We start from the raw sequence: 12,418 nt of genomic DNA on the forward strand, positions 1-12,418 counted from the left end.
TGGGTGCAGGGTGCAAACAAGGCGTCAGGGTTCTAATGTTTATGAGGGGACCCGGGTGTCACTCAGCTACTGAAGGTGGGGACCAGGGAGACTTGGCACAGGCTGGACAGGGAGGAGGGCTGCCTGCTTCACGTAGCTGCACCAGAGGTTGGGTTCTCCAAGGCCTGGGGGAATGTGGGTGCAGTGGTGTTTTAGGCATCGGATATCTTCGTCTGGAGCTTTCACAGTCAGGGGGTTCCTCGGGATTCCCTCTGCAGGCGTCGTCGTGGAGGGGTGGAGAGGTCAACCCAGGGAGGGCACTTGCTCACAATCGCCTGGGGACTCTCTTGCTGGTTGGGCAACCTGGTCAACGGCTAAAGGCGTCGGGTGCAGGGTGGTCAGGACTCACGGACCCAGGGAGGCTCTGGAGTCCCTTGGTGTAGCTCCTTTGTGGACAGGGTGTGAGAAAGTAGCCTCTTTCTAGCCTTGTTACCCCCACTTTTGGCCTGTTTGTGAGTGTATGTCAGGGTGTTTTCACTGTCTCACTGGGATCCTGCCAGACAGGGCCCAGTGCTCATAGTGAAAACCCTATGTTTTCAGTATGTTTATGTGTCACTGGGACCCTGCTAGCCAGGACCCCAGTGCTCATAAGTTTGTGACCTATATGTATGTGTTCCCTGTGTGATGCCTAACTGTCTCACTGAGGCTCTGCTAACCTGAACCTCAGTGGTTATGCTCTCTCTTTACAAATTGTCACTAACAGGCTAGTGACCAATTTCACCAATTCACATTGGCATACTGGAACACCCTTATAATTCCCTAGTATATGGTACTGAGGTACCCAGGGTATTGGGGTTCCAGGAGATCCCTATGGGCTGCAGCATTTCTTTTGCCACCCATAGGGAGCTCTGACAATTCTTACACAGGCCTGCCACTGCAGCCTGAGTGAAATAACGTCCACATTATTTCACAGCCATTTACCACTGCACTTAAGTAACTTATAAGTCACCTATATGTCTAACCTTTACCTGGTAAAGGTTGGGTGCTAAGTTACTTAGTGTGTGGGCACCCTGGCACTAGCCAAGGTGCCCCCACATTGTTCAGGGCAAATTCCCCGGACTTTGTGAGTGCGGGGACACCATTACACGCGTGCACTATACATAGGTCACTACCTATGTATAGCGTCACAATGGTAACTCCGAACATGGCCATGTAACATGTCTAAGATCATGGAATTGTCGCCCCCATTCTGGCATTGGGGAGACAATTCCATGATCCCCCGAGTCTCTAGCACAGACCCGGGTACTGCCAAACTGCCTTTCCCGGGGTTTCACTGCAGCTGCTGCTGCCAACCCCTCAGACAGGTTTCTGCCCTCCTGGGGTCCAGCCAGGCTTGGCCCAGGAAGGCAGAACAAAAGACTTCCTCAGAGAGAGGGTGTTACACCCTCTCCCTTTGGAAAAAGGTGTCAGGGCTGGGGAGGAGTAGCCTCCCCCAGCCTCTGGAAATGCTTTGATGGGCACAGATGGTGCCCATCTCTGCATAAGCCAGTCTACACCAGTTCAGGGATCCCCCAGCCCTGCTCTGGCGCGAAACTGGACAAAGGAAAGGGGAGTGACCACTCCCCTGACCTGCACCTCCCAGGGGAGGTGCCCAGAGCTCCTCCAGTGTGCTCCAGACCTCTGCCATCTTGGAAACAGAGGTGCTGCTGGCACACTGGACTGCTCTGAGTGGCCAGTGCCAGCAGGTGACGTCAGAGACTCCTTCTGATAGGCTCTTACCTGTGTTGCTAGCCTATCCTCCTTCCTAGGTAGCCAAACCTCCTTTTCTGGCTATTTAGGGTCTCTGCTTTGGGGAATTCTTTAGATAATGAATGCAAGAGCTCATCAGAGTTCCTCTGCATCTCTCTCTTCACCTTCTACCAAGGAATCGACCGCTGACTGCTTTGGACGCCTGCAAAACCGCAACAAAGTAGCGCCTTGCTGTATCGCTGATCCGGCCGCAATCTCGACTGTTTTCCTGGTGGTGCATGCTGTGGGGGTAGTCTGCCTCCTCTCTGCACTAGAAGCTCCGAAGAAATCTCCCGTGGGTCGACGGAATCGTCCCCCTGCAACCACAGGCACCAAAAGACTGCATCACCGGTCCTCTGGGTCCCCTCTCAGCACGACGAGCGTGGTCCTTGGAACTCAGCAACTCTGTCCAAGTCACTCCCACAGTCCAGTGACTCTTCAGTCCAAGTTTGGTGGAGGTAAGTCCTTGCCTCTCCACGCTAGACTGCATTGATGGGTACCACGTGATTTGCAGCTGCTCCGGCTCCAGTGCACTCTTCCAGGATTTCCTTTGTGCACAGCCAAGCCTGGGTCCCCGACACTCTAACCTGCAGTGCACGACCTCCTGAGTTGTCCTCCGGCGTCGTGGGACCTTCTTTTGTGACTTCGGGTGAGCTCCGGTTCACTCTTCTTCGTAGTGCCTGTTCTGGCACTTCTGTGGGTGCTGCTTGCTTCTGAGAGGGCTCCTTGTCTTGCTGGGCGCCCCCTCTGTCGCCTCACGCAATTGGCGACATCCTGGTCCCTCCTGGGCCACAGCAGCATCCAAAAACCCTAACAGCGACCCTTGCAGCTAGCAAGGCTTGTTTGCAGTCTTTCTGCGTGGGAACACCTCTGCAAGCTTCTTCATGACATGGGACATCCATCCTCCAAAGGGGAAGTTCCTAGTCTTCTTCGTTCTTGCAGAATCCACAGCTTCTACCATCTGTTGGCAGCTTCTTTGCATCCACAGCTGGCATTTCCTAGGCATCTGCCCACTCCCGACTTGATAGGGACTCTTGTACTTGGTCCCCTTGTTCCACAGGTACTCTTGTCCGGAAATCCATTGTTGTTGCATTGCTGGTGTTGGTCTTCCTTGCAGAATTCCCCTATCACGACTTTTGTGCTCTCTGGGGAACTTAGGTGCACTTTACACCTACTTTTCAGGGTCTTAGGGTGGGCTATTTTTTTAACCCTCACTGTTTTCTTACAGTCCCAGCGACCCTCTACAAGCTCACATAGGTTTGGGGTCCATTCGTGGTTCGCATTCCACTTTTGGAGTATATGGTTTGTGTTGCCCCTATACCTATGTGCTCTCATTGCAATCTATTGTGACTGTACATTGCTTGCATTACTTCCTTTTGCTATTACTGCATATTTTTGGTATTGTGTACATATATCTTGTGTATATTTGTTATCCTCATTCTGTGGGTACTCACTGAGATACTTTTGGCCTATTGTCATAAAAATAAAGTACCTTTATTTTTAGTATATCTGTGTATTGTGTTTTCTTATGATATTGTGCATATGACACCAGTGGTATAGTGGGAGCTTTGCATTTCTCCTAGTTCAGCCTAAGCTGCTCTGCTAGGCTACCCTTTTCTATCAGCCAAAGCTGCTAGACACCTCTTCTACACTAATGAGGGATACCTGGACCTGGTGCAGAGTGTAAGTACCCCTTGGTACTCACTACAAACCAGGCCAGCCTCCTACACAGGGCCACTGTCTTCGGGAGTTCTTGGTCCTTTGTGATGCAGGGCAGTACTCTGGAGCTTGGCAGAGGTTGCAAGTCCCGCTGGATGTGTCGCCTTCTTGTTGCAGGTTCTTTGAAGCAGGAGACGGGCCGTTAGGGCTTTGGCCGAGTCAGTTTGTGTCTTCCTTCTTCTATGCTGGGGGTTCAGCTTAGCAGTCCTCCTTTCTTGTCAGGTAGACAGGAATCTGGTGCGCTGGGTTCAGGGATGCCCTTAAATCCTGGATTTAGGGGCGTTTCAGGGGTCAGAGGGCAGTAGCCAATGGCTACTGTCCCTGAGGGTGGCAACACCCTTCTGGTGTCCACTCCCTTAGGGAAGGGGGACACAAACCTAACCCTACTGGTCCCTGTCCTCCAAACCAAGATGGAGGATTCTGCAGGGAGGGGGTCACCTCGGCTCTGGACACCTTAGGGCTGGTCCTAGTTGGAGTGGTCACTGCTCCCCGTTTTCCCTAATGTTCCCACTGGACTTGCTGCCAAAAGTGGGGCTTTGTCTGGGGGGCGGGCAACCCATCAGCTGGGGTGTCCTGGGGCACTTTAACAAGAGGCTTGAGCCTTTGAGGCTCACCACCAGGTGTTACAGTTACTGCAGGGATGAGATGTGACACACCTCCACCGAGGACAGGCTTTGTTTCTGACCACAGAGATGGGTGCCATGTCGACTATGCCTTTTTCTACCCACCAGCACACACAAGCTGCAAAGACCGTGTGCTTCAAGAGGGGTCCCCCAGGGTGACATAATACATGCTGCAGCCCTTGGCGACCTTCCCTGGCCACAGGGCCCTTGGTACCAGGTGCACCTTTTACAAGGGACTTAACTGTGTGCCATTGGTGTGCCAACTGTGGAAACAAAGGTAAAGATTTTGGGAAAGAACACTGGTGCTGGGGCCTGGTTAGAAGGATCCCAGCAGACTTTCAATCAGAGTTGTCATCAATATCAGGCAAAAAGTGGGGGTAGAGGTAACTATGCCAACAGTGGCACTTTCCTACACTTACCTTTCCCCAAAAACGAGGGGATAGAGAATTAGGGGCAAAGGTCACACTCCAAGGATAAATGGCAAGTTCCCGTCCTTCTGAAAATAGGGGAAACCGTGGATAAACAACTTGTTCTTTATATACAACTTCTTACCGTTCTGCAGTTTTTGAAGGCTATGAGTAAGAGGGGTTATTATTGCTCAGTTTATATGGGACTACACTTACCCACATCAGAAGATGGAAGGTCTTGTTGGGAAGTCGTGACCTAGAGATCATTTCATGCTCCACCGGCGAATGTCCCACTCACTGAGCCATCTCTTTTATAAAGAGAGCTTTGGGTACCTTTACTCATATTCCCACTCCTAGTTTATCTACTTTGCATAACTTCAAGTGTAACAGTTTTACAAGCAGCTAGTAACGTGCTGTACAGGAATCCAAGCACCCCAAAAACGTCCATTCTCAAGTGAAGATCTATATACTGTTGAACTGGATTGACGGCTCTGTGCACCTTTATTCCTCTCAGTCGCAGGGTCATGTCTTACTGTTGGGTAATCTTTTTTTTTTTATTATTGCAAAGCAGATGCGAAGTAATTACTAGGCTTCTCCCACATACACAAAATGCATGTGTACTAGCAGGTACATGTAGTAGCTTGTTGTGCTGCAGCAAGAGTGAAACATTAGTGCTCGAGGTCTGGTGTTTCTTGAAAACCTTACATTCACACACTCTTGAGACTAAGCTTTTGCTCGTGTTTGAAAAAAAATGTTTTCTTTGTCTGCTGCAAATTCTCTTTGTGTAGAATAGTTATTTTATATTTTTAATGCAACTGATGAATGAATCTATATTGCAGTACGTTTAAGGTCCTGGCTTGGGCAGCTAGAAGGTTGGTTAAACATTCAACCAGTGGTTGTTCCAAAATGTCATGCATCCAATGCCACCGTGTTTAACGTTCTATCAATTATAAGTACTATTTATTGTCTGTGTTTTCCTTCAAAAGGGAGTTGTGGCTGCACACTGAAAATAAGCTTTGACGCCATCAGTAGATTTGGCTTTGTATACCGCATGCAAATAGATGCGTTCAACAAAACATATGGAGACATAGAGCACTCATTCAGACCAGTACATCTACAGGGACCTCTTTTTACAAAGCCAAACAGATGTACCAGCACCAAGGCGTACAGATTAGCAAACCTGCAGGCCTAAACAGACATACAATTAAACAAACCTACTGTGCATCAGCAGTGCACAAGGTGACGCTCCAGGTGCATATGGTGATGCGTTTTGAGACGGACTCTTGGTATTGGGCCTAGGGGAGTAACACTGGCTGATGTACCATTCAGGGGGTTAGAGCTGCGAGGCCCTGTACTTTGAAATGAGCACATGGCGATGTGTTACAGGAGGCTCCTGCCCTAGTGAAGTACCCTGATATGCGTTTCCTCGTCACTCAGGTTTGTTCTTGCTCAGCATACTGAGATTTGTAACCCAACATTTGTAGCAATCGCATCACAACTACATGTTGCACAATGACCATTTGTGTTGGTTAAAGAGCCAGAACCAGTGGAAATTGTCAAACAAAACATGGGCCTCTTGGAAGCTTTGAATACAGATGGAATATAAAAGGAAAAAGTGTTAAGATATATTGTGTCTCTTTTCAATGTTTACAATTTGACATTTTTTTTTGACGTTTTAAGGAGCTCTTTGTTTTCTGGTGTCATAGATTCTGTAAAAATGGTATGTACTGAAATACTGCCCCCTCCCCATTTACACCAATCCCCGACCCTTGGCCCGTTTGACCTTTGCAACAAAGGAGGATGCAGAATGATTTCTGACCTCGTCCAAGGCACTGCCCTAAACTCCTTTGACAGCGTAAGAGAGAATTCTGGTGGGAGAGAGCAATATACAAAATATTGCATAAAGGCCAAATCAGGCACTGGGTATTGCAGACACTTAAAACTGGAGGCTGCCATAGTATATATATATATATATATATATATATATATATATATATATATATATATATATTTTTTTTTTTTTTATTAAAAAAGGACGGAAATCATATAGGGACAAAAAGAGTTATTTCAGATCAGTACACCTTGCTCTTGGAAGTCCTCCCGATTCAGGAATGGTTCTGCATGAGAAACAATGGGAAACAAGATGTTGCCACGCGGGGGTACCTTCTGTGAAAATGGCCTTATGCTCCTCGCAATCACTTTATGCAGGATCTGGACTGCTTCCACCTCCCCCCACCCTTTTTGTTTTATTCAGACGTGACTATTTGCTAAATGCGAATGCCACTTGTGCGCCCAGCATGTGTCCGTGCCGATTCTACCTGTACCCTTTATTTCAGATTAGTGTAACTTGGCATGCCACCTGTATTCACCTGTAACTATTCCCATGCACTCCCCTGTCCACAGTGTGTCCCATGTTTGGGGCCTCTGTATACCGCTGTGTTGATCCTTTCCTTCATATACCCTGTTGCCTTGTATATTCACATGTGCCAATTTGCATTTTGTTTTATTGTTTCTATTCACACTCACATGGCGGCCTGCCGAAAGGCTAAGGAACTTATATTTCTTTAGTACCGTTATGGGTACACCAGCCAGGGTCAGGGGGTGCTCCATGGCGTCCACCATGCAGGGATAGCACATTTGGCATTGATATTTGATGCTGTAGAGCTGTGGTTCCCAACCTGTGGTGCGGTGGCCCCTGGGGTCTGCAAAGCCTCCTCAGGGGGTCCGTGACTGCTTAGAAAATGTAATAATATTAACAGATTAGGTCCCCAGCTTTCAGTAATAACTCATTAGAGGGTCCCCAGATTCCAATAATGATTCAGTGGGGGTCCCCAGGTTCCAGTACTGAGAAAGTGGGGGTCCCGAGGTTCCAGTACTGAGAAAGTGGGGGTCCACAGAAGTCAAAAGGTTGGGAACCACTGCTGTAAAGGGTTTTTTCTTTTGTCTATTTGTATCTGGGTGTTCACTGACATTTGGGATTGGTGCGAATGGTGGGAGCGGGGACATGGGTTTTGGAAATGTTATGTTAATTCATTTAATCGTTGCAGTGACATGAAGGGAATGTTTCTTACTTATTTTCAGACTGGATGTTCTTTCTAGCTATAGCAACGCTTTTTACCATCGTGAACATGGTTATATCTCATAGGCCCAATGGTTTGGTGTATTAGCAGGAACGCAAGAGAGTTAAATAGCTACCGCAGAGCTAGACAGGTATTGGTCTACCTGACATGCATATGATTGTAATCACCCCGCTCCAAGAGACCCACTTATCACTATCAACTAATCCTACATTTGCATTCTAGTGGCATTCATATCGCTTTTAATGCTCACACACAACTCATTTACCCAGGTCAGTCATGCTTGTTAATAAGTCTCTAGTGTTTACATTTAAGGAGTACATTACTAACAAGAGCAGCAGACTAGTGATAGTGGTGACATTGATCTACACACAGCCGGTTAACTTTTATGGCTCAAAAGTTGAGAAACCCGGGCCTTAATTAGACTTATCGTACATAAAGTAGTAATAAATCACAGGACAAACAAGATGTGTCTTCTGTATGGCCAATTTTCCACCCTTTGACCACATGTGGCTTAACCTAGTTAATATGGAAATTAGGCATCATTTTGAGTGGACAAAGCAGACCAGAAATTATTTTAGTTTTCGGTGTAATTCCCCTACTTGAACTATTTTGGGATCCTTCTCATTCTTATAATTCATAAAACCAGAATGTTCTATATAGTAATTGGTTTAGCTTGATGAAAACCAACACACTTGCATACTCACAGTTCAGAATCACATCTCGGGCTCTATAAAGCTCTAACTTCTGGAGCAGGACAAGCAGCTCCACCACGGTCGTTGACCTCTGACCCCACCACCACATCAGCTCCCTTGTGATGCTGACCCCTGTCTTCTCCATGGATTTTATTCTCCTCAGCTCCATCTGATCAGAAATCACATGGGATGCTAAAAAAATAAAAACAAAATAATGGTTCACCAATCTAAAATGCTAAATACGTACGCTTTCACACAGAATGCAAAAACCATATCCAAACTTTTGTTTTAGACATTTTTTTATTCTATTAGTTACTTGCTGATTAAATCACTCTCCTTTCACAAAATAACTTGGAACGTTCTTGCTGTAGCAACACACACCGCTACATTGTTTCTTTTAAACTTTTAAAGCATGCAGTACATTTTAAAAAACATAGCACAAACATTGCATTGAAATGTGTAGCCAATAGCTGCTGCGGTATGAAGCCGTGAGCCTTATTTGTTTATTTCCAGCCATCAAGTGGTTTTTGCCAGAAAACACCACACATATTCCACTACTGGGCTCATCGACTGCAGCCCATTCAATCACCAATCCAAAGATAATATCTACCATTCAAAGTATGCCCCAAGAGAACTAAAAATGTCGAGTTGCTCACTGGAAGGCCCTGCTCAAAAGGCACGGGTAGTGTAGAGAAAAGTGAAGGAAGAAGACAGCAACGCTCTAAACAAAGAAGAGCACAGACAATGTTTAGAGATCTGCACGTTCGTTTGCGCGCGCGCGCACACACACACACACACACACACACACACACACACACACACACGCACGCGCAGCGTGATGGGCAACCACTTGCACTTTCCACCAAAGCAGAAAGGATATGACCACAACTGCAAGAAGATAAGAGAAGTGAATTCACTAACCACATACACAAAGGAAACATACGAATTATGATCTCCAACGCAGCTCGCATCAAACGTGTATTTTGGGCAAGTATGATTTTAGGAAAGAACGGGGAACATTATTAGCGAAGGGGCAAGCTTCAGCCAAAATCAAAGGGGGGAGAGGCTGCCGAGGATGGCAGATTTAGGGAGCAGCAGTTATGAAGAGGGTCACCGAACAAATAGTTCACGGGAAGATGCATAAAAGACAAGCATATGCAATGGGTCTCGCATTTGCTCGAGTTAGAGCTATTAGCGTTGTAAACTCCTAATGGGACTTTTCTTGCCACAAACTGAAAATTAAAAGTAAAACAGTTTCACATAAGCGAGCCGGTTCAAAGCGCCATGGCCACCACAAGCATCAGCGTGAAGAGACACACAAAAGGAAAAAGAAGTTTGCTCGCAGTCAAACTTATCGGCGAAAGTGCAATTATCCATGTATAAGGGTCGATGGCCAATGCGGTAACAAAGCTGCCCAAGGAGGGACAAACATAAACCATTTACCAATGATGACAAATGATTTTTGAAGGGTGAGCCCACGAACTAATGGTAGTGAAGGGTGGGTGTTGTTAAAAGCCCAGATACATACCAACACGTCAGAAAAGCAGCGCTTGCGTGCTGCTATGCTTGACCTAAAAAAGTGCTACAGACAGTTGATGTAATTTATTCAATCAACAGAGATGAACCAACAAGGAGAATGCACTCATGACTTAAGTAGGGCATCGCCTGAAACGGTGACTGAATGAACTAGTGCAAGGGCTTTTCCCAAAACAAAAAAGGTAGATTGGTAGTAATAAAGTCCTATATACACAACAATGGTGTAAGAAAAGAAAACTATTTGTCAGAAGAGATGGAAAATTAAAGAGCACAGAGAGGACCATGGAGAACGGGGAGGAGTTACAGGCAGCCATAGAAGAGATCACAGCGGAGACATTCCAAGTGTGCCATTGTCAGGGATTAAGTTGCTGCTATACCTTTTCTTTGTGGGTATGATTACTTCAACATAGATGTGGGCAGATGCTACTAAATTCCGATTACAGAATGGGGACACCACCTCTGAACTCAGATTCAATAAAATATAAGATGGTTGCAGACACCATTATTGTGCACAAGAGAGAAGAACAGGTGAAAACGTAGGACAGGCATGCCTTGGTCAAATATACGTTTCATATAAAGTGTATTGGGGCAACAAGCATAATGCTAATAATGATTCTGAAGTATTTCTAAAGTGCAAAACTTGAGTACCCTGCAAGGGCGTCCTGGCGCTTCTATAACTGAAAATAAGTGATGTCTGCTGGAACAGACATGTTTTCAGCAGTTTTGAAAGTTTCAGAGATTTTTTTTCTGCCCCGAGAGTAACAGGGTGGTTATTCCACAGCTTGGGAGCCGGAAGAGAGAAAGTTCTGCCCCCTTCCTTGTCAGATTAAAATAGGAAATAGTTAGAAATGGGGCTTCTTCCGACCTTAGCATCTTCCTTGGAGCATATCGCTTTGGCTTCTTCGAAATAGTCACTGGACTGGTTTGAAGTCATGAGGTACATCAAACCTGATGAGGTCGGTGAATCACAAAGGCTGTTTTTAAAAGCACTCCTTGGTTTACAAGCAGACATTGTAGCGCTCTAATGGCGGCGAAGCCAGGCATAAATCCAGTGGTGAGTCAGATCTGAGTGTCAGCATGAATGTATGAACTACCTCATATTGTAATAAATCAAAATCTGTCAGCACTGAAGCCAAATTCAATTGTGTGTGCTTTCATATCCTTAATCCTTACTTAATTTAAAATTGGAGCTAATTTTAATCTGTCATTTCTTTAAAAAGTAAAGGAAGGGAATCATAAAATGTCTGAGCTGGGAGCTCGGTATGTGCAAAAAAATAAGAAAACGCATAAAATTAAACACTCCCTATCTGAATTCTCCGCAGTCTAGATTTTTCTAGCGAAGTAGGTTTGTTTTGTTCATTTGCCTAGCTTCTAATACACTTTAAATTCCTATGATAAGCAGATTTGCTGTTCTCTGATCCTGTTGCTCTCCAGGCCCTTTCAAATTGTTTGCGAAGACTTTTCACCATCACCTCACAGGAATACCAGGGGGCGGATGGAGGACTTCTCAGGATTTTTTTAGTGGTTACTGCTGCAATATCACCTAGTGCCTTCCTCGCCAAATTAGTTGAACAACTTTCTTTGTAAGTGTTATGAATGTTTCAGGGTTCTTTTGAGGACTTCATTTAAAACAGGACTTGCCATTCTTTTTTTACTTTGATCGAGCCGTTCTTAGCATTTCTTTCAAGCATCCCCTTTTCTGGTTGGGTATTTTTATATTAAACGGACTTCCATAATGATCTGCCCAGACTATTTTTACATATGATTCAACAGATATTGTTTAATTTATAGTAATAAGATCAATAGTGTGACATGTGGGAGATGTCACTTACAGCACCACATTTAAGGCCAATAGTGGTGTCAGTTTAATGTCTTGTGGCTACTTTTGACATTCCATCTTATATTAAACTCTCCCAGTACACATAACTTGTTTGATTTAAGAGAGTTAGATGTGATTTAATCAGCTAGAGCTGAAGTAAAATCCACAAAATATCCTGAAGAGCGGTATAGTAGTAAACAGGTCCATGGGATATTTTGAGCAATATTTGTTATAGAGAGAAGTGTTTCTGCTAGTGCCAACATCATTAGTTCCGTTTGTTTGACTGGCAGAGATGCCATATAGATCACAGCTACACCACCGTCCATACTGGTTGCGCTATTCTAGTTATATTATATCCAGCCAGAATTGGTTTATATTAATCTGGGCCGGATTAGTTTTTTAGACACGTTTCAGTAGGACCTAAAATATAAAATTTTCAGTGTCAAGGAGAAAGGCAGTTTCACCTTTATGTTTGTTGAGTGATCAACAGTTTAAAAGCATTACCTTACATCATTGTATGAGAGGGGTTTTGCTGTTCTGATATTTACAATATTCACTCCTTTCATTTGACAGTTCCTTTATGTTCTTTAATTTTACCAATCCTTCACATGGATATCAGATTTTGGATGTGAAACGGGCAGCGTGTCAGCACTTCTAGGATGGTGATGGGAGCAGATTGGCTTGCCTTTGGGGCAGATACACAGCTCCTGCCTCTATATCAGAGGTCTTCAAACTGGGGGGCGGGCCCCACCAAGGGGGCCTTAAGTGATCCCAG

At 45.4% G+C, this 12,418-nt stretch overlaps 1 protein-coding gene across 2 annotated transcripts in view; it reads right to left on the bottom strand.

The window, feature by feature from the left end:
* Window positions 1-12,418, bottom strand: part of IRAK2 (interleukin 1 receptor associated kinase 2) — a 277,952-nt gene that overhangs the window by 220,245 nt on the left and 45,289 nt on the right. For both annotated transcript variants that reach the window (XM_069206326.1, XM_069206327.1), the window contains exon 2: window positions 8,301-8,480. In XM_069206326.1, coding sequence (XP_069062427.1) covers window positions 8,301-8,480 — 180 coding nt within the window. The remainder of the gene's footprint in view (window positions 1-8,300; window positions 8,481-12,418) is intronic.

This window comes from Pleurodeles waltl, chromosome 9 (assembly GCF_031143425.1).
Source record: "Pleurodeles waltl isolate 20211129_DDA chromosome 9, aPleWal1.hap1.20221129, whole genome shotgun sequence".
Lineage (NCBI taxonomy): Eukaryota > Metazoa > Chordata > Amphibia > Caudata > Salamandridae > Pleurodeles > Pleurodeles waltl.